The 23,848-nt window shown below is 32.3% G+C and overlaps 2 protein-coding genes across 3 annotated transcripts in view; both read left to right on the forward strand.

Annotated features, from left to right (window-relative positions):
* Window positions 1-23,848, forward strand: part of LOC126734688 (structural maintenance of chromosomes protein 4) — a 217,319-nt gene that overhangs the window by 101,995 nt on the left and 91,476 nt on the right. For both annotated transcript variants that reach the window (XM_050438398.1, XM_050438397.1), the window contains exons 16-21: window positions 5,906-6,035; window positions 6,093-6,210; window positions 6,266-6,449; window positions 6,506-6,656; window positions 6,713-6,802; window positions 21,220-21,354. In XM_050438398.1, coding sequence (XP_050294355.1) covers window positions 5,906-6,035; window positions 6,093-6,210; window positions 6,266-6,449; window positions 6,506-6,656; window positions 6,713-6,802; window positions 21,220-21,354 — 808 coding nt within the window. The remainder of the gene's footprint in view (window positions 1-5,905; window positions 6,036-6,092; window positions 6,211-6,265; window positions 6,450-6,505; window positions 6,657-6,712; window positions 6,803-21,219; window positions 21,355-23,848) is intronic.
* LOC126734691 (uncharacterized) lies at window positions 6,841-9,600 on the forward strand. Its single transcript, XM_050438401.1, has 2 exons — window positions 6,841-8,009; window positions 8,874-9,600. The coding sequence occupies exons 1-2, from the start codon at window positions 7,610-7,612 to the stop codon at window positions 9,158-9,160; spliced, it is 687 nt and encodes a 228-aa protein (XP_050294358.1). The 5' UTR covers window positions 6,841-7,609; the 3' UTR covers window positions 9,161-9,600.

Genomic DNA, 23,848 nt, shown 5'->3' on the forward strand with positions numbered 1-23,848 from the left:
GAATTGTGGTATGTCTTTCTGTCATCCAGTGTGGATTTACATCGGACCAGCACCGATAGTTCTGGCTATTTACGCATTTAAGTAGATTAGAAGTAATTTAATCATTTAAGTAGAAAGTGGCTTCATTGAAAAAAAGGAGCCTCTTATAGTCTCGTTCCAAGAGTTCTTGATGAACTTGCCTCTTATAAGGGTGATATTTATTCGTGTGTAGCATTTCAAGAACACTTGGTTTTCCAATATGCATGTCCTTTACTACCTGCCTAGATGCTACATGCTGATTATCTTGAACCTCCAATAAAACTTCTCACTGCTTATTTTCATTAACTTAAGGATAACCAAATCTAGGAACATCTTTTACATGAGATCCCTAAATACAAAGGGAAAAGTTAGATCAAGCTGCTTCTTTGTTTTTTTCAAAATATAAGGAAGGAAATTAAAAAACCAGGAAAACTAGTCCTCATGTTACCAATTTTCTAATTTTTGTGTAGCAAACAGAACAATTTTGTGGAGCAAAAATGACAAATTTATTACTCTTTTTTTTAATAAATTATTATAGTTACATTTTATGTACTTTTTTATTAGAACTCAATGTCAGACTTTTTACGAGTAGCTATGCTCGTTATGTACGCTAGAATTAGTATTACCGTGGAACTATGGGTAGTTTCCTTGCTTGTAACATCTCTGATGTAATGATGTCAAATGCTTATGTCGAATTGTCAATTTGTCACTTGTTTTGACAGGCACCAAACAATACTACTGTTCCCCTTTAATAAAATATGAAGCATTTTTTTAATAAAATATGATAGCCTATAAAGAAGTCAATGTTCACAGTTAAATAAAGTAGATAAAGTATATTAGAGAAAAGGGCAACACCATCGCAACGTCGCTCGATCTCATTGTTGATTCTACCGACACATGGAACCTTTATCAGTGGCGTCGTCAAAAATATTTACATGATAAATGTTTATTATTAAATATGCTTTAAATATTAACATTACCGTTTATGAACACACGCGTTTTTTTAATGCATTTCATTAAGGTAGAGGTACATATCTAATAAATAACATTTTTACGGAAAAGAAATCTTTTATCTTTATTACAGATATCTTAATAAGTCAAATTTTAAGATATAAATCTGTTATACGCCATTTGTCTGCCAAGACAACAAAAATATATAAAATCAGTCCTGTTAATAAAACCATGAACAAAACTTGAATTTTTTATTCTTTATAGTATATTAATAGATATAAATAAGATATAATAAGATTCTTTTAATTCGCACACACTTTCCATTTAAGTTTTTATTTAGATTTTGTTCTATGATCGGGATTCTACGTTTATGACCGTTCTCCCTTGAATGAAATATGATATGAAAAGATTGGCTTTAATCGCCTTTTTTCGATGATGCGACACAAACGACAACATTTTTCCATCGTAACAAAGACACTAAAATGAAACCCTTTTTTCAACCAAAAACGAATGAAAAAACAGAACTTCACAAATTCCGAATGTAAACACAGGAGGGGATACACATCCGTGAAATTAGGCTTTTCTAATAGACCACTAACAACTAGCAATGTGTGAGGTCATGAACATTTGTTTTAATTTAGGCCTCTTTTGATACTAGATTAACTGTACTACAAACATTGTTTTTTTAAATTTCGGAATGTGATAGTTACACATGAAAAATTTAATTAACTAAAATTTAATCGAAGCTTTTTGTTTTTAATCCAGACACTATTTTGGGGTAGGTTTTTGGACGAGGTATCTTCTTGATGCCTCATTTAACCCGGTGGTTGCAGAATAAACTGCATTTACATCAAATATTAAATCAAATACAATATATTACAGAAAAAGTGATATATCTAAAAATTAAAATAATAGTTGTACACCTACATATGTATATATCTGTGTGTGTACAAGAGAACCTTACAGCAATCACATATCCATCACTTATTGTGTTAATTTCCTAATTCTAAAAACTATATAAAACTTTTCTATTAACAATTGATGACTTATACACCTAATTTGTTTAGTATAAAACTTAAATGCATTTTTATGACCTGTCCAAGATGTTAACAAACATATCAAAGTTTTGACTCAAATATAATGAAATTTTTTTATTAAATAGATTTCGGTTGTGGATGCGTCTAATATCTGTTAATATCTGTAGGGAGAATATTGTAAAATTTAGGACCAATATATGTTACAAATCTTTGATTTCTTGTTTTAGTCAGAAAAGGGATTTTCACAGACTCCGCAGACGTGCTTCTTGTATGATAATTTGTAGTATATTGTTGTTATACAGAGCAAAATTCCATTCATTCGTGTTTTTTTATTGTTGGCTGGTGACCGTGTATTTTCATAGAAACTGTATGACAGTTGTACGCCAAACAGATATTGTCAAGTGTGAAGTGTACGAGCAAAGTTGCGGTTTTCACAATGGTAAAGTTAACGGAACGAGAAAAAATAGAAATTCTGTGCATGGTTGGGTTTAGTGATAGCACACATACTCAAAGAGAAGCTGCTCAATTATTCAATGAAATCCATCATGATCGTCCTCCGATATGTCAAAAGGTGGTGAGTAGAATAGAGGCTAAATTTAGAGAAATCGGTCAAGTTAGAGATCTGCTGCTTGAGATGAAAATGAACAACTTGACGTTTTGCTTTCTTTGGAAGAAAATCCAGGCACTCCTCTGTCGCAGATTGGGGCAAATTTACACATGGCGAAATCTATAGTTCACCGAATAGTTAAAAAGCACAAATATCACCCCTACAAAGTTATTCCTGTGCAAGAGTTATTTGATGACGATTTCGATAGGCGAAATGAGTTTTGTGAACGCTTACAAAACATGTGCAATCTAAATAATAATTTAGTAACAAATATAATTTTTTCCGATGAAGCCACGTTCTGTTTGAATGGTAGTGTGAACAGACAAAATTGTCGATATTGGGCAACAGAAAATCCGCATTGGATGATGGAGGTAAACACCCACTACCCTCAAAAACTAAATGTGTGGTGTGGAATAGTGCGCGGAAAAGTAATAGGTCCCTTTTTCTTTGAACAGACTTTAACGGGACAAGTGTATCTCGATTTTCTCCAATTTGAATTAGTTTCAGCATTACTAGCTTTATTTCCAAATCCATTGGACCCAGACTATCCTGACGAAGAACTAATTTTCCAGCAAGATGGCGCTCCTCCGCACTATGCTGCCACTGTGCGTACATTTTTGGATGAAACCTTTCCCAATCGGTGGATAGGAAGGAGAGGACCCATCGAATGGCCTGCTAGGTCGCCTGACCTAACACCAATGGACTTTTTGTTGTGGGGGATACCTCGAGTCGAAGGTATTTGTTAATAGGCCAAATAATCTAGACGACTTGAAAGAGAGAATTCGCAGAGCGCGCCATAACTCCGGAAATGATTGAAAATGTGCAAATTGATCGCCTTGGATATTGTCAAGCCGTGAATTGCAACCATTTTGAACATTTAACTTAATTTTTCTTTTTTTTTTATTTGTTACATGAATCGTCTTTTTTTCGATAACTGTTGACTTTAGGTATAGGACATGATGCATTAGCAGATGTGATGCAGTACGTAGAATTCCACGCGAAATTCAAAGATGAAATAAAAAAAGGTGCTTTCATTTGAAAAAATGAAGTTGATGGTCGTAATTTATTTTTGAGTAACCCTGTTAATACAAACTTCACGTACAAAAATGCGCAACTTGAAATAAAAATCGACGGGTCGAGCGCTTTTTTTTTCGAACACATCCCTGAATTTTAAATGAATTTAGACATAACTTTTGAGATGCACTGTATAGTAACAATATTTAAAGTTTTTGAATGAGTTCCGCCCCATATTGACAAACCGTATTTAATTACTGATTTTGCCAACGCAAAGTATAGCAATCTCAAAATTTTAATTGGCATACAATTTCTAATTTGATAAAATTTATAAATTAATTTTCGCAGTTTTGTGTTTGTGCTTTCTATGTGTTTATCCCATTTCAAACTTTGATCCATTATAATTCCTAAATATTTAATACTTTCAGTTTTTTTTCAAAGATTGGGTGCATTGACATGGAGATTCATTTAACAAACAAGGAAGAGTGTGCATTTTAATTTCATCGGCTTCATATTGATAATTATCAAGAATATTAAAACGCATAAATTTTGTTTTATACTTATATATCGATATGTTAAAAACATGAGTTAATGGTTCAACAATATATGTCTGTATTTTTTTTAGCACCTTACTGGTAATTCCATCTAATCCAGGTGAAGAGCTATTTTTTAGACTATATTGTTTATTACTTCCTGCTTAAAAATAAACTGGGATTATAATTATTGTGTTTGGTAAATTTTCTTTTAAATTTTAATTTTTCTGCCATTGTTTTCCCTACATTTATGAAATAATCATTTAATAAATTTGCAACTGTTTTTTTACCTTCATTTAGGATGTTATTTTGGTCTCTTATTGAGAGATCTTTTAAGTTTTTGCTAATAGGGTTGCTATGAAGTTCTTCGTTAATTACTTTCCAAATTTTTTTTGGATTTTGTTTTGTTTCTTCAAATTTGTTTTTAAACCCAAGATAAATTTAACATCCAAGATAAAATCTTCTTCATTATCACAATACAAAACACCACAAAATAGTATTTATCTAGTAGTTTTAATTTTGGAAACCTATAAATCTAGTTAATATACACTAGCTAGGTTTCCTAAATTGGACCAGTTAATAGGGGTCCATTTTAAGAAACTTCTTCAGAGTGAAAGCTGGAATGCTAAAACAAAGTATACGTACGTACAAAATATCAACAACATATTATTCTATTTACACGAGTAATATTGGCGTAATCTCTTATACAACAATAGGTAAATATGACACCAATGACACCACACGACCAAAATTAATAATGTCAAGTCTTGCGGTACGCTCAATCAAGACTAAGAAAAGATCTGTTGCCAGTTAGTCCCTATGCATTAATTATATAGTTTATTGCCAAGTGAACAGCAGTAGTGTTGCGATTTGCGTGAAATTGCAATTTCAGACAAACTTACATATTTACCTAAACTTAATATAATAAATTGTTATTAATCCTGATTCGTTGCAATTCAGATTTTAATTTGCTAAGACACATTCAATATATTAAGATTTTATTGATTTATATGTGACATCTTTCTATGAAGAGGAGACAGTTGACCATACAAGATTCAATGAAAATTTAAGTAAAAAGTATTATTTACTCTAAAATTAACTACAGGGGTATAAAGGTTCATACGGGATAACATATCTGGTGATTCATTAGTGTTGTTAAGTTTGAATATAAAAATTACATCAAAGTTAATACACTGTTTTTTTAATGATGCCAATTTTAGCAAAACTGACAAGTCTCCATAGCTTATATGATCCTTGGGAATAAAAAGTTTGTATCCAATATATTGCAATTTTTTTTTTTGAATACTCTCGACTTTTTCTATGTAGGTGAAATAATAAGGGGACCAAACAAAAGTGGACTTTTCTAATTGTGATCTTACTAAACCGTTAATAGTTGTATTTCATTTGTTAATATATAATATTAAAGTTAGTGAAGTCTCTGGTATGTCTTTTTTTAAATCAAGCTTTTTATATCGTTTGTTAGAGCAATACCCAATGTGGTATTTAAAACATATCTTTGAATCAAAATAGACTCCAAAGTCTCTGACCATATTGGTGTTCTTTACAATATATTGATGAATCTTGTAAGACTTTAACACTGGGTTTTTTTCTTGAAAACTGAATATACTGAATTTTTTGAAAGTTAAGAAACATATAGTTTGCATTGTACCATTGATTAAAATTTGAGACCGGCCAACATAAATAACTTTTCCGTATAAACTGCTGAGTTTTTCAGTTTTTTTTAGGAATACCGTAAAAAGCAAATAGTATTTACACAACGTGAAGGCCAACTCGAAGAAATTACAAAAAAACGGTCGGAAATGCGGGCAGTTTTTGATGATTTAACAAACAGAAGAAAATCAGAATTTATGATCGGTAAATCTAATGCGTATGTTTTAAGCATATGATTATAACAATATATATATATTACAGGTTACAACATTATTAAATTAAAGTTAAAAGAAATGTATCAAATGATAACCATGGGAGGCGACGCCGACTTTGAAATGGTCGACACTTACAATCCATTTTCAGAAGGCATTCAGTTCAAGTAAGAATTTATTTCAGCATGGTATTTCTTTTTTAATTTTATTTTTTGATTCTAGTGTACGACCTCCAAGAAAAACCTGGAAAAACATCTCGAACCTCTCGGGAGGTGAAAAAACCCTTTCCTCACTTGCCTTGGTTTTTGCCCTCCATTATTACAAGCCCTCACCATTGTACGTCATGGACGAGATTGATGCCGCCTTGGATTTTAAAAATGTGTCAATAGTTGCCAATTATATTAAAGTGAGCATTAAACATAAAATAATTCTTAATCTACTAAGTGACCCTTTTTTTCACAGGAGAGAACTAAAAACGCACAATTTATTATTATATCATTACGTTCCAATATGTTTGAGTTGTGTGATAATTTAGTTGGGATTTATAAGACTTATAATCAAACCAAAACTGTTTCTATAGATCCGAGGGTGAATGAGAAGACGAAAAAGCCGAGTAAGTTTTAATTTAACTTAAAAATGTCAATTATTAATTAAAATCTATGTATAAAGATGCGGCTGAACAATCGGATTCTACGAACAATGAAAAAGAAAACGAGCCATCCACTCACGGACAAAATGCTGCTACTTTAACATCTCAAGGTAGGCATTCACGAACATAATTAATAAAGGTTCATGATAGTTTTTTTAATTTTATTTATTTTATTTTATTTTATTTTATTTTATTTTAATTTATTTTATTTTATTTTATTTTATTTTATTTTATTAAAAAAAATAATAATAAATAGAGGGTTTTTTGACATGGTATCAAACCCTCGCATATAGGAGTATTTCATCAATCTGGGCGGCCAAAAGTCCGTTTTCCGAAATCGGGCCGGAAAAGATTTGATACATGTTTTTAGGTATCCAAGATTATAGTGCATCAAACCCAACTGTTATTTATTGTTTATGCCTTATCAACGCTCTTAATTGTCACTTTAAGGTTAATAGTTTGTGAGGTCTATATCAAAGTGTTTAGAATGAAATAAATTTAATAATTTTTAATTTGAATTATGTCGTACCTAGATTATTTTAAGAAAAGAAAAGTTATGGAGTCTAATACAACAGGTAAGTACTTACAAACTGCATTTTTATTTTTTTACATTTATTGTATACTTTCTTTGGTATTCCATTTTTAAGATGATAACCTTTTAGTAATAAACATTTAAAAAAAATATATATCAAAAATGATTAAGTCAAAGTGCCGGGATTTGCCGAGCATTGATATTAATATTTTTGAATAGCCTTCATATATTTTGTCTTCTATGGTACAAAAAATAAATGTCCACTTTTTTCAACTTTTTGAACTAACGCCTTAAAGGATGGAGGAGGACATCTCAAAATATCGAAAATTTGAAATGTGACATTTTGTGATGTTTTCATGTTTTAGCTGCATCTGGCTTTCGAAATATGACACGTAGGATGCTATTTACATTTGTCAGGGAGTCAGAAGGTGTTAATATAACAGAAAAATGCAAAAATCTGGAAGGATACATCCTTAACTTTGGACCATTTTCTGATGAGGATGAAATAAAAGTAAAACGAGAAATTCGTCGGTTAAAGTCTGAAATTGTATCAAAATGGAAAAAGTCACATGCTATATGTGATAAATTCGAAAAGAATAACAACGGATGGCTGAATGGAATCATTTCACTTCCTAAACCTCTGAGCTCGTCCTCTCAAAGAGTTGACCGTCCAAAAACAAAATTGACTATGATTCGAGTGAAAGAACCAAGAGAAGAAAAACGGAAACTTTTGAGAAGAGACAATGACCTGGAAGAACTTACTTTTACAACTCAAGTAAAATTAGGTAAGTGAGTAAACAAAATAAATTACTTTTAGACGATTCAATGCTAAAGGCCGGAAATGGCAGCAAATTTATCATTTTTTTTTATCAATGTTTTTTTTGCTAATCAAATTTATCATCTAAAAAATATAAAGATCATAATAATAACCAACTTAAAGAAAGTACCGTTCAGATTAAAAAAAAAATACACACATATCTATTTATCATAATTTTATAAAAGTTTAATTTACCGCATCGTCTGCAGAGCTAGTTATACTTTGAAGGAAACTTAAAATCTCCTGTCGCAACCTGCTTCGGTCCAGCTCTGGCATTGGCACCTCCTGATCCTGCATGCCGTAAATAAACGTCATTAATGAACCGCGACTCATTTTCCTCAAACCGGGTCTGAAATGCCTGTCAAATGTTATCATCATCTGCTGTTCGGTGTTGTTCGGTAACCCAATATATGCAGACCAGGTTTTTCTTTGTAGGACACTTAAAATTTCCTGCTGCAACCTACTTTGGTCCCACTCTAGCATTGGCACCTCCTGATCCTGCATTCCGTAAATAAATGCAATTAAAGTATCGCGACTTATTTCCCTCAAAACGGGTCTTAAATGCCTATCAAATATATTCACCATGTGCTGTTCGGTGCTGCTCCTTTCAGATATAACGTATCGGCTATTATCATTTGCAGCCATTTTCAAAATTATATTTTCGGATTGAAATATTCATAATCACGGGTATATGACAACTAACTTTGTTTTTGACACATTTGTCAATATCGCAGAATACTTGATTTAATAACACATATTTGCTGTAAGTGGATGATAGATACATAGGTTTTTAAACCCGATTATTAACCGTTTTGTTGCTCTTCTTTTCTAGCTAATGAAGGGAAACGTGATGCTTCTCTCGTGCTGAAAGAAATCACTTCTACACCCAAACGAGCCATTGCCTATAAAAACGCGTTTAGTGCAAGTAAATCCAAAGAGAAGGTACAACTAACACCGCAACAAGCGTTATCAATGTTCATCGAAGCAGACTTATCAAAGAGGCAGTACGAAATCATAAGAAGTTATAATCCATCTATGTATCCATGCTACAGTAAGATCCAAGAAGTGAAAAAGAGTGTTACCCCGACAAAGAATCTATTACTGTCACCGAAACTTTAGCAGATATTAAGCTTCAGAATTTGATGGATCACACTGTATCCAGATTACTGACAGATCTTTACGAAGTAGTTAAAACGCTTGACGAAGAAGAAAGAAATGCCTTGGAACTCATATGTAAATGGGGATGCGATGGAGCGCAACAAGCGCAATTCAAACAAAAATTTGTGTGTGACTCCGACACGGACGCTAACTTGTTCCAAAGTTCACTTGTCCCTTTACGGCTTATTTGTTCCTTAAATGGAAAAATACTATGGCAGAACCCCACTCCTTCATCTCCTCGTTATTGCCGCCCAATCAGGCTGAGATTTATAAAAGAAACCGCAATGTGACAAAAGAAGAAATATCCATATATTAAAGATGCTTCAAAAAATTTGAACAAAACGAAAGTCTAAATGAAAGAAACTATTGCTTGTGAGGTATCGCATACAATGATGTTGACCATGGTCGATGGAAAGGTGAGTAAAAAAACAAAAATTGAAAATGTTTATTACTATTTTAAGAATCGAACCCGAAACATGATTATTAGGTTTTATTGTTGTAGTTCTATCTTATAATTAAAAAAAAAAACATTTCAGGTGTGCAACTCTGTGACAAGCACATCATCTACAATGAGGTGCTACATATGTGGCTTAACTTCAAAGGATTTTAACTGTATCCAAAAAAAGGGGACAGTTAATATGGAAACTTTTGAATTTGGTTTATCTATTCTTCATGCCCGATGAATACGATTTTTTGAAGCTGTTTTACATTTGGCCTATAAACTACCAGTACAAAAGTGGCAGCTCAGAAGCAATGAAGAAAAAGAAAAAGTCAAACTCAGGAGACTCGCAATCCAAAGCGAATTTAAGTTAAAGATGGGTCTCGTTGTAGATGTCCCAAAGGCAAATTTCGGCAACACGAATGACGGCAATAGCAGTAGACGATTTTTTGCAAACCACGAACTGTCTGCAGAAATTACTGGTTTCTATCGCCTGAAATTATTCTGGAAGTTTTGTCCAGTGAGCATGAAGTGAATACGAAAAAATTTTCGGTTTTCGCTACAGAAACGGCAGAACTTTATATCCAGCTGTATCCTTGGCATCCGATGACCCCCACGCTCCACAAAATACTTTATCCATGGGCCTCAAGTGATAAGACATGCTAGACAGAGCTGCCAATCGGACAACTGTCTGAGGAGGCTGCTGAAGCCAGGAACAAATACATACGCCTCTATCGCCAAAACTTCGCAAGAAAATTTTCTCGACAAGAATGTAACGCGGACATATTAAACAGGTGAATTATCTTTATTTAGTACTAATAATAACTGTATGTACCGTCTTTTTTTACAGACTTCTTCTAAACTCGGATCCTGTAATGACGGGAATGAGACCGAGAAGAAGAAAGTTGTCGGAACCTTTCTCAAAAGACACCATATCAATGCTACAGTCGACTGTATTTAATTAGTATTTACTGTAGTTGGTATTAATTAATATTGTAGTTAGTATTAATTATTATTGTTGTAGTTGTCGAAACCTTTCTCAAAAGACACCATATTATTGCTACAGTCGACTGTAGTTAATTAGTATTGACTGTAGTATTATTTTGCCGTATTTACTGTAGGTAGTATTGACTGTATTAATTGTTATCATGTTAGAAACATGATTCAATTCATGATGATCAAATTAACTGAATGTTTAATAAATAAGTAGAGGGAGACTGCAGGATTTTCATTTTACTTTAATCTACGGCTCCACTGCAAGTATGGACTATTTCTTCACTATAATTGATTTATTTTTGATGTCACGTACATTTGCTGATGGGTAAAAGGCAGGAGATTCTTTTGGGTTCCACCTTTTTACAAGTCGACGAAACAATACTTTCAAACTTTATTAAAAGGTAACACCATTCTAGGGCAGTTAAATAATGCCTAACTTTGATATATATGAGTATCAATTCAATAATATGTGTATATACTATCGAACAAAAGTAGAGAAAGTTTTTAAAATTCCTTAGATTGTAAAAATCTGCAGTATTTAAATTACTATTTCCTAAAAATATTGTCGCTTACTTACCAACAGTTTTCTTTACGGTTCGAAAAACTAGTTTAAAAAAAATATTCAGTATAACAACAATTCGACTAACAAATGAGCTGCATTTTCTTAATTCTAGTTACATTATTACTTTTATAAAGCTTATAATAGCAGAAAGGAAATATAATTAAATAAACCTAACCTAAGCGTCTGGGAACAATGTACAGGATGGTGCGATTTCGACTGTTTTAACAGAAAACTCGTATTTTCCGAAAAAAATTGACTTATATGTCATGAGCTCAAATTTTGTAAAAAAAAAATTAAAGTTATCAAAATTTTACTGTGTCAAACTGTTTGGCCGCTAGGGGGCGTTCCTTGAATTTGGTCGATTTCGGTAATTAGCCATAACTTTTTTGCTATTAAAGATAATTGACTTCTGAAAACACTTTCTCAAAGTACTTTTTAATGATAAATATTTTTATGTTATATATTTTTATACAGGGTGTTTCATAAAGTTGATATTCCAAAAAAAAATTTTTTCTTGTGGAACACATTTTTTTTTTTTATAAATTCTTAGAGCCCTTGAAATCCTCTTTTCAAAAATATATAACACCATATATCTCATTTTAGCTGTTTTCGATATTTCCGATATTACATTGTCATTTTTCAATTTTCCAAGTCTTTTAATTTTTATAGAAGTAGGCTTTGGTAAAAAACAGCACGTGTCATATGTGACAGCCAGATAGAAAATTGTTTATTTCTCCTGTCAGTAACATATTTGAATTTGCTGTATTTAGAGCTATATAAGTGCTCAAATATTTAGAGAATTAAAAAAAAATGTATGAAAATTACGAAAAAGTTGACATGTTAAAGTGCTATTTTCTGTTTAATGAAAATTCCGAGGCAGCCAGTGGGCAGCCAGTGAATTATATTTAAATACCTTTCCTGAACGTCGTCAACCAGATAAAAGAATATTTCCAGTGTTAAAATTAAATCTTGTGAAGCACGGAAGTTGTAGCGCGTAAGGGGTTCAAACCAATTTATTTCCAACCCGTGTGAGTCATACCTACTATCCAACCACAAAAATTAGCAAATAAGTCCAGACAAGCAAATTTTGTTTTAAAAGATTCAGAGAGTTGGTGGTCGCCAGCTTTTAGGCAGCGGAGAAGGTAGTGGGAGAAATTTAAGAGCGCCACTTGATTTAAGTATTTTACACCAAACCCTGATATATTATGATGGTAATATAAGCCCCCCTTAATCAAGAAAATGATGACCTATATTTACGCTTGTACCTAGATCCTAAAAGCTGAAAATAATTTAGGAAAAACTCAAATAACAATCCATAGGTCCACCAGATTGATATAATCATCCAAGAATTTACATAGTCACTTCCATTTATATAAAAAAATTAAATTCCACTGAGATATTTAAATTTAGATAATTATTCAAAATGTAATATTGTAGTTATTTTAAATAAATAAAAATTGATAAAAGAATTAAGAGTTACTTGAGGTATGCTTAAGGCGAGGAATTAGTAAAAAAAACAAATCCGCACTGAACTACTGTTCAAGGGGAAAATCCAAAACGTGATCACGTGTTGTTTACAAGAAGTATATGTTTGGAGCCTAATTCACAATACCTCACTGGCCCTAAAATATCTTTTACAATCTCTAGTCAAGTCACATTAATCTAAATAAAACTTTTAAATAGTAAGGTTCGAATTTAAAAGCCTATTAATGGTATGTTGGTGCAATACAACCTGTTAACCAACAACCAACATTATGACTAAATAGGTTATTTGTAGCAAATAGCCGATCCCTTACAAGGTGATCCAGGCTCAGTGACAAAATCAATTATGTCGATGCTCGACTCAAATGAAGACCCTTAGGTTAATATTAATAGACTTAGCAAGAACCTCTTAACGTTTTTGTTTTACATAAAAGAAAATAAACCCATAAAATTCAAATCAATAAATCAACCCCCAACCCTAAATGAAACCGTTCAATAAGAGAAAAATAAAATAAAATGCATTACTATCAAACCCCAAATTCCATTTATAAAAACTGTAAATCACACAACCCTTTCAAGCCGATACCAAAAACCATAAACTTTGGCCCGAATTTATATGAAATACATGCTTAGGGCAAAATCTGCATGTAACAAAGTTTTAAAAAGCCAAGGCCCAAAACTTATGCTGTTGATGTTGAAGCTGAAATTCAGGAACTTAATATAATAGGTTAGGTTTTTTAGATCATCCTAACAAGTCTCATCGAGCAGTAGCAGAGGAAATAGGTGTTGAGAAAACCAGAGTTTTAAAAACGCTTAAAAAGCACAAATTTAAACCCTACAGGGTTAGGAAAGTTCATCACCTTCAGGATGGCGACTTTCAGAGAAGAATTGCATTTTGTGGTTGGTATGTCAATAAGTGCAGATTGGACGAGAACTTCCACAATAACATTATTTGGACAGATGAAAGCCGAATAGACACTTCAGGAATATATAATAGCTATAATTCCTATTACTGGACTACAGAAAACCCACATGTTGTAGTACGCGCGAACAGACAGGGACGACTGGGCTTCAATATTTGGATTGAAATTTTTCGAGGTAGATTTTTGGGTCCTCATGTTTTTTAATGAAGTTTTGACTGGCCAAGATTATGTAAATATTTTACAAACATATGTTGCACCATTTTTGGAAAATTTACCATTAGCGAGAGTTCGAAACACGTATTATCAGCAAGACGGTTGTCCTTCTCACAACGTACGAATTACGACGGATTCTTTAAATCAGGAATTTCGGGTTCATTGGATTGGTACTAGGGGACCTATATTATGGCCTGCTAGGTCTTGCGACCTAACTCCGTTAGATTTTTTTTATGGGGGAGATTGAAGGATTTAGTTTTTAAAAGAAGAACTATCGAAACACGGGAAGAGTTGCAAGTAGCGACTAGGCAAGCTTTTCGTGCTATTAGACCTCTTAGGCTTATAAACGCTTGTAAATCAGTTAGAAAAAGGTGTTTATTATGTATTCGAGAAGGAGGTGTTCAGTTTGAACACCTACTTTGAAAAAAATGGTTCTAGTTTGTAATATTAGTTTATAATTATTATTAAACTCTGTAAATATGCCTAGAAATGATTGTTAATTGCTTTATTTTTTTATAATATGTCGAAAAATACTAAGTTTATAATCTAAGTGAAGTAAATTTTTCTATAGCCTACATCTATAAAAATTAAAAGACTTGGAAAAAAAAATTTTTTTGGAATATCAACTTTATGAAACACCCTGTATGAAAATACAAATAAAATAAAAATACAAATAAAAATATTTATCATTAAAAAGTCTTTTCAGAAGTCAATTATCTTTAATAGCAAAAAAGTTATGGCTAATTACCGAAATCGACCAAATTCAAGAAACGCCCCCTAGCGGCCAAACAGTTTGACATAGTAAAATTCTAATAACTTTAAATTTTTTTTTACAAAATTTGAGCTCATGACATCTAAGTCAATTTTTTTCAATCTGTTTGAAAAATACGAGTATTTCTGTTAAAACAGTCGAAATCGCAGCACCCTGTATGTAGTTATAAGGGGGTATATAACTCGGCGGCGTTTTTTTCCATCACATTCCATTTTCTTTTAATCAGTTGTTTATTTATAGTATGAATCCAAATATTTTAGGTTGGACATAAATAGAGAAATTCACATAAAAAATAAACAAATGTTATAAGACAATTTATAATTTTAAAACATGAAATTCAATAAAGAGTATTAAAAAAAGTGGTCGCTCGAGAAAAACAACCAAAAAAACTGAATTGATCATAAAAAAATTGCCCAGTCTGATCAGAAAATTTTAACTTAATTTCCGAATTCTTTAACTAACTGTTAATGTTAGTTCTAAGACCATACGAAGACGTATAACGGAAGCAGGATTATTTAGTAGAAGAGCCCCTATTCAGCAGGAAGAACCAGAAGACCCGACTCAACTTTGCGAAAAAATATCTGCTTTGGACAACCAATAACTGGAAAAAAGTTCTTTTCACTAATGAAAGTAAATTTAATTTATTTGAGTCTGATGGAATAACGTGGGTACATCGCCCAGAAGGCAAAATATTTGATCCAAAAACAAATAATGCAACAAAGCCTATGGTAAAGCATGGTGGTGGATCCTGCATAATTTGCGTTGTTTTCCTGGGTAAAGAAAATACCCAGATGATTTTTCGTAGAAGGCATTAAGGCAGGGTCGGATTTAAAGTATCCTGCTTTATTTTTACAAATTCTATAAGAAAACACTATGAATATTTTAGAACATATTCTACTGGCTCAACATTTAGAATATATTCTTCCGACAGGATGGAGCTGCAGCTCACAATGCTATCGAATAATACTAAACTGGCTAAATGAACATTTTCCCAGGAATTGAATTGGAATGGACCTGTTTGCAAGCCACCACAATCACCGGATCTCTAGGTTTTGGATTTTTCTTGTGGGGGTATTTAAAAAATAAAATTTAATCAAGGCAATATGGCAACATGCAACATTAATTAAAAATTGCAAGGAAAATGCTTTTGCAGAATTACAAAGACAATCATTTATTTAACCAAATGCTATTAAAAATATTTATAAACTATGTGAATCTTGTAGGATATAACGATCTGTATCAACAATATTTGTGATTTTTTTAAAATAAGGTTGCTACAAAATTGTTTAACTTTTTCTATATTATCTTTTTATATTTATATAGTTTTTGTTATAATTTTAATAAATTTACTAAACGACTGTTAGCTATTTAGCTTTTGCAATGTATTAAAGATTATTCAAAATCAAATATCTTAGTAATGGCAGAACATCATTTTGTTTTTTTGCACCACAATGGTTACCCACAGCCATCTACTATTATCAATGTAAATTATAAGTAGAAAAACATAATTTTGTCGCGTTATTTATAAAAATAGATATAAACTATGCTATATTTTCGAAAAGCTCTTGGCACGCAAAAACATTTTAAACAAATATATAGGATATCTCATTAGACAGAAAAAGGTGGCGACCATGACATAAACACGCGTCAATTGTGCTCCGCTAGATTTTTTTAAACTAAAAGTTAAATTAATGGTTTTTGTGCGAAACTAGTTGTGGCTATTGAGAAATATCTTAGCATTTTGGTGTATTAAAATGGGAGATCCAAGCAGAAGCAATACTAGAGCCACATCTGAAAAATCGACCGATTTGGCTGGAAAGATGGTGGAACTGGAAGCAAGGCTTCAGCAAGGTCTCGAGAAGTTTCATGAGGAGTATGCCTCTCAACAAAGTATACATACAAAATCTAACGAAGACCTACCTTTTGAAGAAAAGCTTCGACTTTTTGAGGTAGATATAAAAACCTCGATTACTTCGCTAAAGAACGACATTGCATTGTTGCAAAACAAAGTCCAGCGCAATGAGCAGCGAATTAACGATATTCAAAAAATTAACAATTATAAAAAACTCATAATTAGAGGAATACCTGAGAGCGACAACCGTGACCTTCACAGCGAGATTATCGAGTTTTTACAGTCAAATCTAAATATTATCGTGTCCAAATATGAAATTTGTTCATGTTACCGGCTTTGTACAACCGCATCGGCATTTAATAAAACTAGAAGGTCAAGCAATGCGTGTCCTATTGTGGTAGAACTTGGGTCTCAATGGAGACGGGACGAAATATTTTTTGCAAAAAAACGGTTACGCGGTACAAACTTTCTTATATGTGAGTTTCTGTTAAGTGGTCAATATGACCTATATCTAAAAGTGCGTGAAAAGTTTAAGAATCAATCATGGACCTATAAAGGTAACGTTTTTATTTTTCTAAACAATAAAAAAGTTAAAATTTCAACCATTGATGACTTACAAAATATAACGTAATTCTATTGCCGAGCCATTTACTTTTACGTAGGTACAACTAAAGCTTCTTCGGGCGCTTTTAGTGTGTTATTTACGGTTTAATAACTTAGAATTAGTTTTTTTTCAGGAGTTTTTTTTTGTCTGCTTACTTAATACTAACCATCATATCTTTGTTTTGTCTTGCCAGAGATAAATAATATTACCTACAAATTGTATTAAGGGAATCTTTGCTAATAAATTATATTGAAATAGGGTTTAGCATAAATGAAGTTTGCACATCTAAATATCAGGTCTTTGGTACCCAGTTTTAATGAATTTGCAACACTATTAAACACAAAGGAATACGATGTTATTTTCCTTACTGAGACATGGCTTAGGAGTGACATCCCCAGTAATATTTTGGAAATTGCAGACTACACATTTGTAAGGGTCGACAGAACAATTTCTCGGGGAGGCGGAATATGCGCATACATAAAAAACACACTTTCTATGACGGTTTTGGAAATCGATGCTCAAATAAATTCTCATCTTGAGTATTTATTTTTTAAATTTAAAATTGGAAATTTGACCCTTATTGCGGGCGCTTTTTACAAGCCGCCAAATATTAACATAAATAAATTAATAACTGATTTCGATAGTGTATTATCCTATATTTGCCCTATAGCCGATCATATTATTATAATGGGAGAACTAAATATCAACTTTTTTAATCTTAACAATCCATTATCTGTATGTTTCGAATCATATTCACTTACACAAATACTTAATAAACCTACGCGGACTACAGAACATAGTAGTACCCTTATTGATCCAATTTTTAGCAGCCAACCCGATATCGTCACTTCCTGCGGTACATTGTCTACCAATAATTTGTCAGACCATGAGTTGGTATTTTTAGAAATTAATTTGAAAACATGTAAGCCGCCACCAAAATTTATTAAATATAGGTGTTATAAAAATTTCGATATACGCGCATTAGTACATGACTTACATAGAGCAAATTGGTTTAAAATTTTGCAAACTCATAATATCGGCGAAAAAATTAAAATACTTAATGAAACAATAATTTTAGCCCTTTTTGATGTCCATGTGCCATTAAGGGAGGTTAAAGTTTTAAAAAAACCGGCTCCGTGGCTTAATAACGAGGTCGTAACGGCACAAAATAAACGAAACTTAGCTTTACAACAATTTAAACAAAACCGCTCAAATGAAAATCGCCTCTTATACAACCAATTTCGTAACAACCTAGTTAAAATAGTAAAAATTGCTAAAAACAATACATTGAATACACCTGTGAAACAAAAAACTCAAAATAATCCATCTAAAACCTGGAAATCTCTATCCAACATTGGCGTTACGACTTCCAAGAGCTACAACTTGCCTTCTCATCTATCCAACCCTGATTCTATAAATAATGATTTTGGATCATTTCTACAGAATGTTTCTACCAAAAGTACTGAAAAAATCAACTTTTACAAAAATAATACATGGAACGAAAACTTATCTTTTAATTCTACTCTTTCCACTACAGAAGCTATCCATAAAGCTATACACTCAATAAAAACAAATGCGCAAGGTTAACGGATAACATACCTGTTCCATGCTAAAGTTATGTAGCCCCTTCTTAGATACATATATTCTACATATAGTAAATTGCTGTATTGAACAACAATATTTTCCCAATTCTTGGAAAACAGCAATTGGCAAACCATTAGCGAAAATTAGGAATCCTGCATCTTTATCAGATCTTTGAATTGTAAGCATTTTGCTAGCACTTTCAAAGGTATTTGAAAAAATCTTATACGATCCGATGTATGCGTGTGTGACCGATCATCATATTATTCCGGATAACCAATGTGGCTTCCTCAAAAACTCTAATACATCTACTGCCCTAGCATCGGTTACAAATAGCATTATCGAGTCAAACGGAAAGGGACTGGCCAGCCTTTTGGTCTTATTAGACTATTCAAAGGCTTTCGACACTTTGGACCATTCACTTCTTTGCGCCAAACTTCACTATTACAGGTTTAGGGATGAGTCTGTAAACATTATTTCTTCTTTTCTGAGTGATCGATCCCAAAAAGTTTCGTACAATACACGTTGCTCTGAAACTATAAAGATTCGATCTGGTGTGCCCCAAGGATGAATTCTGTCTCCGCTACTTTTTATATTATATACTGCTGATATTCTTCAATCTACTAGTTACTGCACAGTCACTGCTTTTGCTGACGACACACAGCTTGTATACAATTTTGACACATCTAACTATGTCGATGCGGCGCAGAAGGTCAATCTGGACTTGGAAACTATTAGAACATTATCTTATCAGTATAATCTGCAACTTAATTCAAGCTCAAAAGAACAAAAGTCATAACTTTTATTTATTGCCAATAATAAAAACAGCAACATTATTAAGAAAAACGTTGATATTGTGTTAGATGGCTCAAAACTCCCCTGTGTTACTTCAGCTAAAAATGCTGCGCCTCGATCAAAATTTACGTTACAGCGAGCACGTTAAGCATTTAAATAAAAAATCTTTCCTTTCTCTTAAATTAATATACAGCCAAAGACATTCGCTTAATTTTAGATTAAAAAAAATACTGTGTGATAGTCTCGTCCTGAGCCATTATTCGTACTGTGATTTTATATACATGCCATGTCTTCGATTAGTAGAAAAAGAAAGAATCCAAAAAATGCAAAATTCTTGTTGCAGATTAATATACAGTATTAAAAGGAATGAACATATATCACATAAAATAAAAGAAACTAAATGGCTTAACATGTCAAATAGGTGCAAGCTTTATTTAGCAAATTTTGTACACAAGATTGTTACAGTACCAGTATCAACTTCTTCAATAATAAAACTAAAAAATAAGTTTATCCCTAGGGGTAAAGTACATAAGAAATAAAGGATTTGAACATAAGAAATAAAGGATTCTTCACCATGCCTACATTTAAATCTACTTTTTACAAAAGATCTTTTCTGTTTAATGCTATTGAATTATATAATAATATACCTAATGAGTTTAAACTTTTAAATGTAAATAAATTTAAATATAAATTTAGGGAATATCTATTTCAAAAACAATCATAGGAGGGCATGCCATCATGTACATTGTACATACAGTCCTTTGGCCTTAGATTTTATATGAGCGAACAAAATTCTTATTATTTTATAAAATGTATTGTTTGATCATATTTGATTTTAAATGGGCTGCTGCATCTATAACCTTATATATTCTTTATATATTCTTAATATTAAATTAAAATACGTATTACTTTGTTGATCTCTCCCGGCAAGACTCTATAAACCTTATTATTGTTATGTTTAACCTATAAGTATTATATTATAGTTTTATGGAATAGAATCTTAATTTTATTATTGTTAGTTTATGTAATTAAAAAAAAAACCATATGCTATTTTTTCTTTTTGTGGTTAAGTTAGAGTAGCCTTTAGGGCTAGACTTCGCCATTACTTTAAAATCTTGTATTTATATTGTATATTTATTGAAATAAAAGTCTTATTATTAACATTATTATTATTATTATTATTATTAAAAAAAATAGAAGTTATGTCAATATTTCAAAAACCGTGACCTTTAAAGAAAATTTGTGTACGCTACTGGATTCTCCGTAAAAAATTCTACAAATATCAATTTTTACTTTTTTAATATATTTCACAACAGAGTTACAGGGGATGACTGAAAATTCATTTTTTTTTCAAAATTACCCTGTAGTACAAAAAATAAGATGGCAAATTTGATTAATGCATCTTTGCCTTCATTAAAAAGTATCCTAGTGTCGTGAAAACCGCATCTCTCTATCTCTTTTCAAAAGCAAGAAACCCTATAAAACATATGAAAATAGGACACCCTGTACATGTTATTGACTAGCGAAGTATAGAGAGGTTTTTTTTTAAATCGTTTTTTAATAAAAGAAATTTAAAAATATTTTAATTTTTTTGCAGTAAATCGTAACGGATAATGTAATTGTGAAGTCACATTAAAAACTTCAAAGTTTTAATGAATGTTGTATAAATTTAAGATACATTTTTAAAACTAACCGATACTTGGTTATTTCGTTCTTCTATACAAACCGGGATAAAGTTTTTTTTTTGTTTATTTAGTAATATACGTTGAATTAAAAATAATTGTTAGCTTCATTTTTTTAGGAAGTGAAGTTACAAGAAGGAATCCACACGTATCCCATTCGGATCAAGATACAGTACAAGAAACGCCCAGACAGTCAGAAATACCTTCTTCACAAAACAACATACAATCGCAAGTTGTTGGTGGTAGCTCTCAAGGTAATTTCGTCATTGGTATATTTACTTAAATAATATTCAAATTACGAGACAATTTTACCACTAACCAATTATTTTTAATCTCGACACGCGTTTCGCTAACCATGTTAGCATCTTCGGGAGAAGACTAAAACTAAGTGAAAATGAAATTCTTGTTTCTTTCGATGTATCTTCTTTGTTCCCAAGCATTCCAATACCAGAAACTTTGGAATATCTGATTGAACTTCTGGAAATTAATGGTTTCGATAATATCCAAGAAATAATTAAATTAACAAAACTTTGTGTGTTACAAAATATTTTTCAATATGACAACTCATACTATGAACAACTGGAAGGTACATCCATGGGTAATTGCCTCTCTCCTTTCCTAACAGAACACTTTATGAACCGTTTTGAGTTAAATGCAAAAAATACATTCCATTACTTCCCACGAGTTTGGTTAAGATATGTTGATGATGTGTTTGCTGTGTTTGACAAAAGCAAATGCAATATTGATAATTTTGTAGAACAACTCAATAACTATTTTCCATCTTTTAAATTTACCTTTGAACAGGAAGCAAATCTCTTGTCATCAAAAATAATAATAAGTTAGAATTTGATATTTATAGAAAAGAAACAAATACTTTTAGATGCATAACTAGTGACTCTAACCATTGGTTCCAACATAAAATGGCTAACATGCATTTCTTGGTACATCGTTTAGTCTGTTTTCCTCTAAGTACGAGGGTGAATCAAATATGAACCGGACTTTTCTGTTTAGCGCGCCATAGGTGAAGCGAGTGGCGCGACGTCCTGATATATGCTAGATAGGGATGTCAAGAGGAGGGGAGTCAGTCGGTTTGGCGCACCGGAGTAGATGAGCTGTTAGTAGCATCATGTCTGAACAAGAGGTACACACGTCTGTTGCGCAACGCGTTATTATAAAATTTTTGTCGCGTGAGGGCGTAAAACCTTCCGAAATTTTGCGTCGACTAACTGCACAGTTCGGTAATGAAACCTTATCAAGGACTCAAGTCTACGACTGGCACAAAAAATTTTCCGATGGCCGAGAGGTAGTGGAAAACGAGAGCCATGCACGCCGACCCAGGACAAGCATCAATGAGGCGAACATTCGTGCGATCCGTGAGCTGATTGAAGGTGACCGCCGCCTTACATTGTGGGAAATTGCTGCACACGTCGAAATATCATACGGAAGTGCTCAATCAATCATTTCAGAAAATTTGGGTTACCGCAAAGTGTGTGCAAGATGGGTTCCTCGCCTTTTGACGGAAGATCAGAAAGCAAACCGTCTTGCCGTGTGTGAAAGGCTTTTGGCACGATTTGAACACCCGCCTTACAGTCCCGATTTGTCACCATGTGACTACCACATGTTTGGGCCACTAAAAGAAGAATTGGGAGGTTATCACTTTGACGACGACGAAGGTGTGGAAACGTTTGTGCGCAATTGGTTACTGACACGACCAGCTTCATTCTTTGATGAAGGAATTAAAAAACTTCCGATCCGGTGGGAAAAATGCGTAAATAAGAGAGGAGATTATGTAGAAAAATAACATGTGTTCAAACTTTTATTTACTGTACCAATAAAATTACTAAAACCAAAGTCCGGTTCATATTTGATTCACCCTCGTAATATCAGATTTAATAAAGAAAAAGCAACAATTAAAACAATTGTTAGGGTCAATGGTTATGACGATAAGATTATTGATCAAGCTGATTAGAAGACATAGGTTTAAAGTTAATCTTAAAAACTACCACATTTCAAAAAGATGAAAGTAAGCAAACTTTTGTTGTAATACCATACGATCCTATCTTGACGAGAGGCTTTGATAGAGTTTTCAAAGACTTAGGTCTAAGAATGGGCTATCAAAGTTCGGCCAAGTTACGAAATCTTTTAGGAAACCCAAAAGATAAAATAAAGACCATTAAAAAGTCTGGGATCTATGAGATTAATTGCAAAGATTGTGATAAAAAGTACATAGGATAAACCACAAGATCAATTAATATCAGATTTAAAGAACATGTAGCTCATGTGAAGTATGGAAGAGTTGAAAAGTCAAATGTGGCTGAACATGTTTTAAATACTGGTCACTTTTTAGGGATAGACAACTTAAAATTACTTAAATCAGTTAATAACAATAGAAAATTAGATGCATACGAAAGTTTAGCAATATTCAAAAATCAAAAAAACATTCTTAACAGGGATAAAGGTCCAATCCCTTATAGTCAATTATATAGTTTAGTTAGTGTGCATCACACCAAAGGTTCTAACTATAGGACTATTGAATAATATTGATTTTTTCCTTTGACCTTGCTATAGTTCATTGTACAGGATGTGTGCAATTAAAAGCATATTATAATAAATGATGAAAAAATATTATCGACGTATAATTTCGATACAATTCTAATTTTTGCTTCAAAACTTTGTGCTATAAAATTACAAATTAGGGCAGGAAGAGGGACGGGAGTTTATTCATAACTCAACTGAATTTGATAAACT

Source organism: Anthonomus grandis, chromosome 3 (genome assembly GCF_022605725.1).
Source record: "Anthonomus grandis grandis chromosome 3, icAntGran1.3, whole genome shotgun sequence".
Classification (NCBI taxonomy): Eukaryota; Metazoa; Arthropoda; class Insecta; order Coleoptera; family Curculionidae; genus Anthonomus; species Anthonomus grandis.

What these genes read in the sequence shown, in the direction of transcription:
- LOC126734691 (XM_050438401.1), top strand. Translation starts at nt 7,610, where the DNA reads ATGACACGTAGGATGCTATTTACATTTGTCAGGGAGTCAGAAGGTGTT. An exon ending in TACAACTCAAGTAAAATTAG is followed by an intron (nt 8,010 to 8,873) that starts GTAAGTGAGTAA and finishes CTTCTTTTCTAG; the next exon opens with CTAATGAAGGGAAACGTGAT.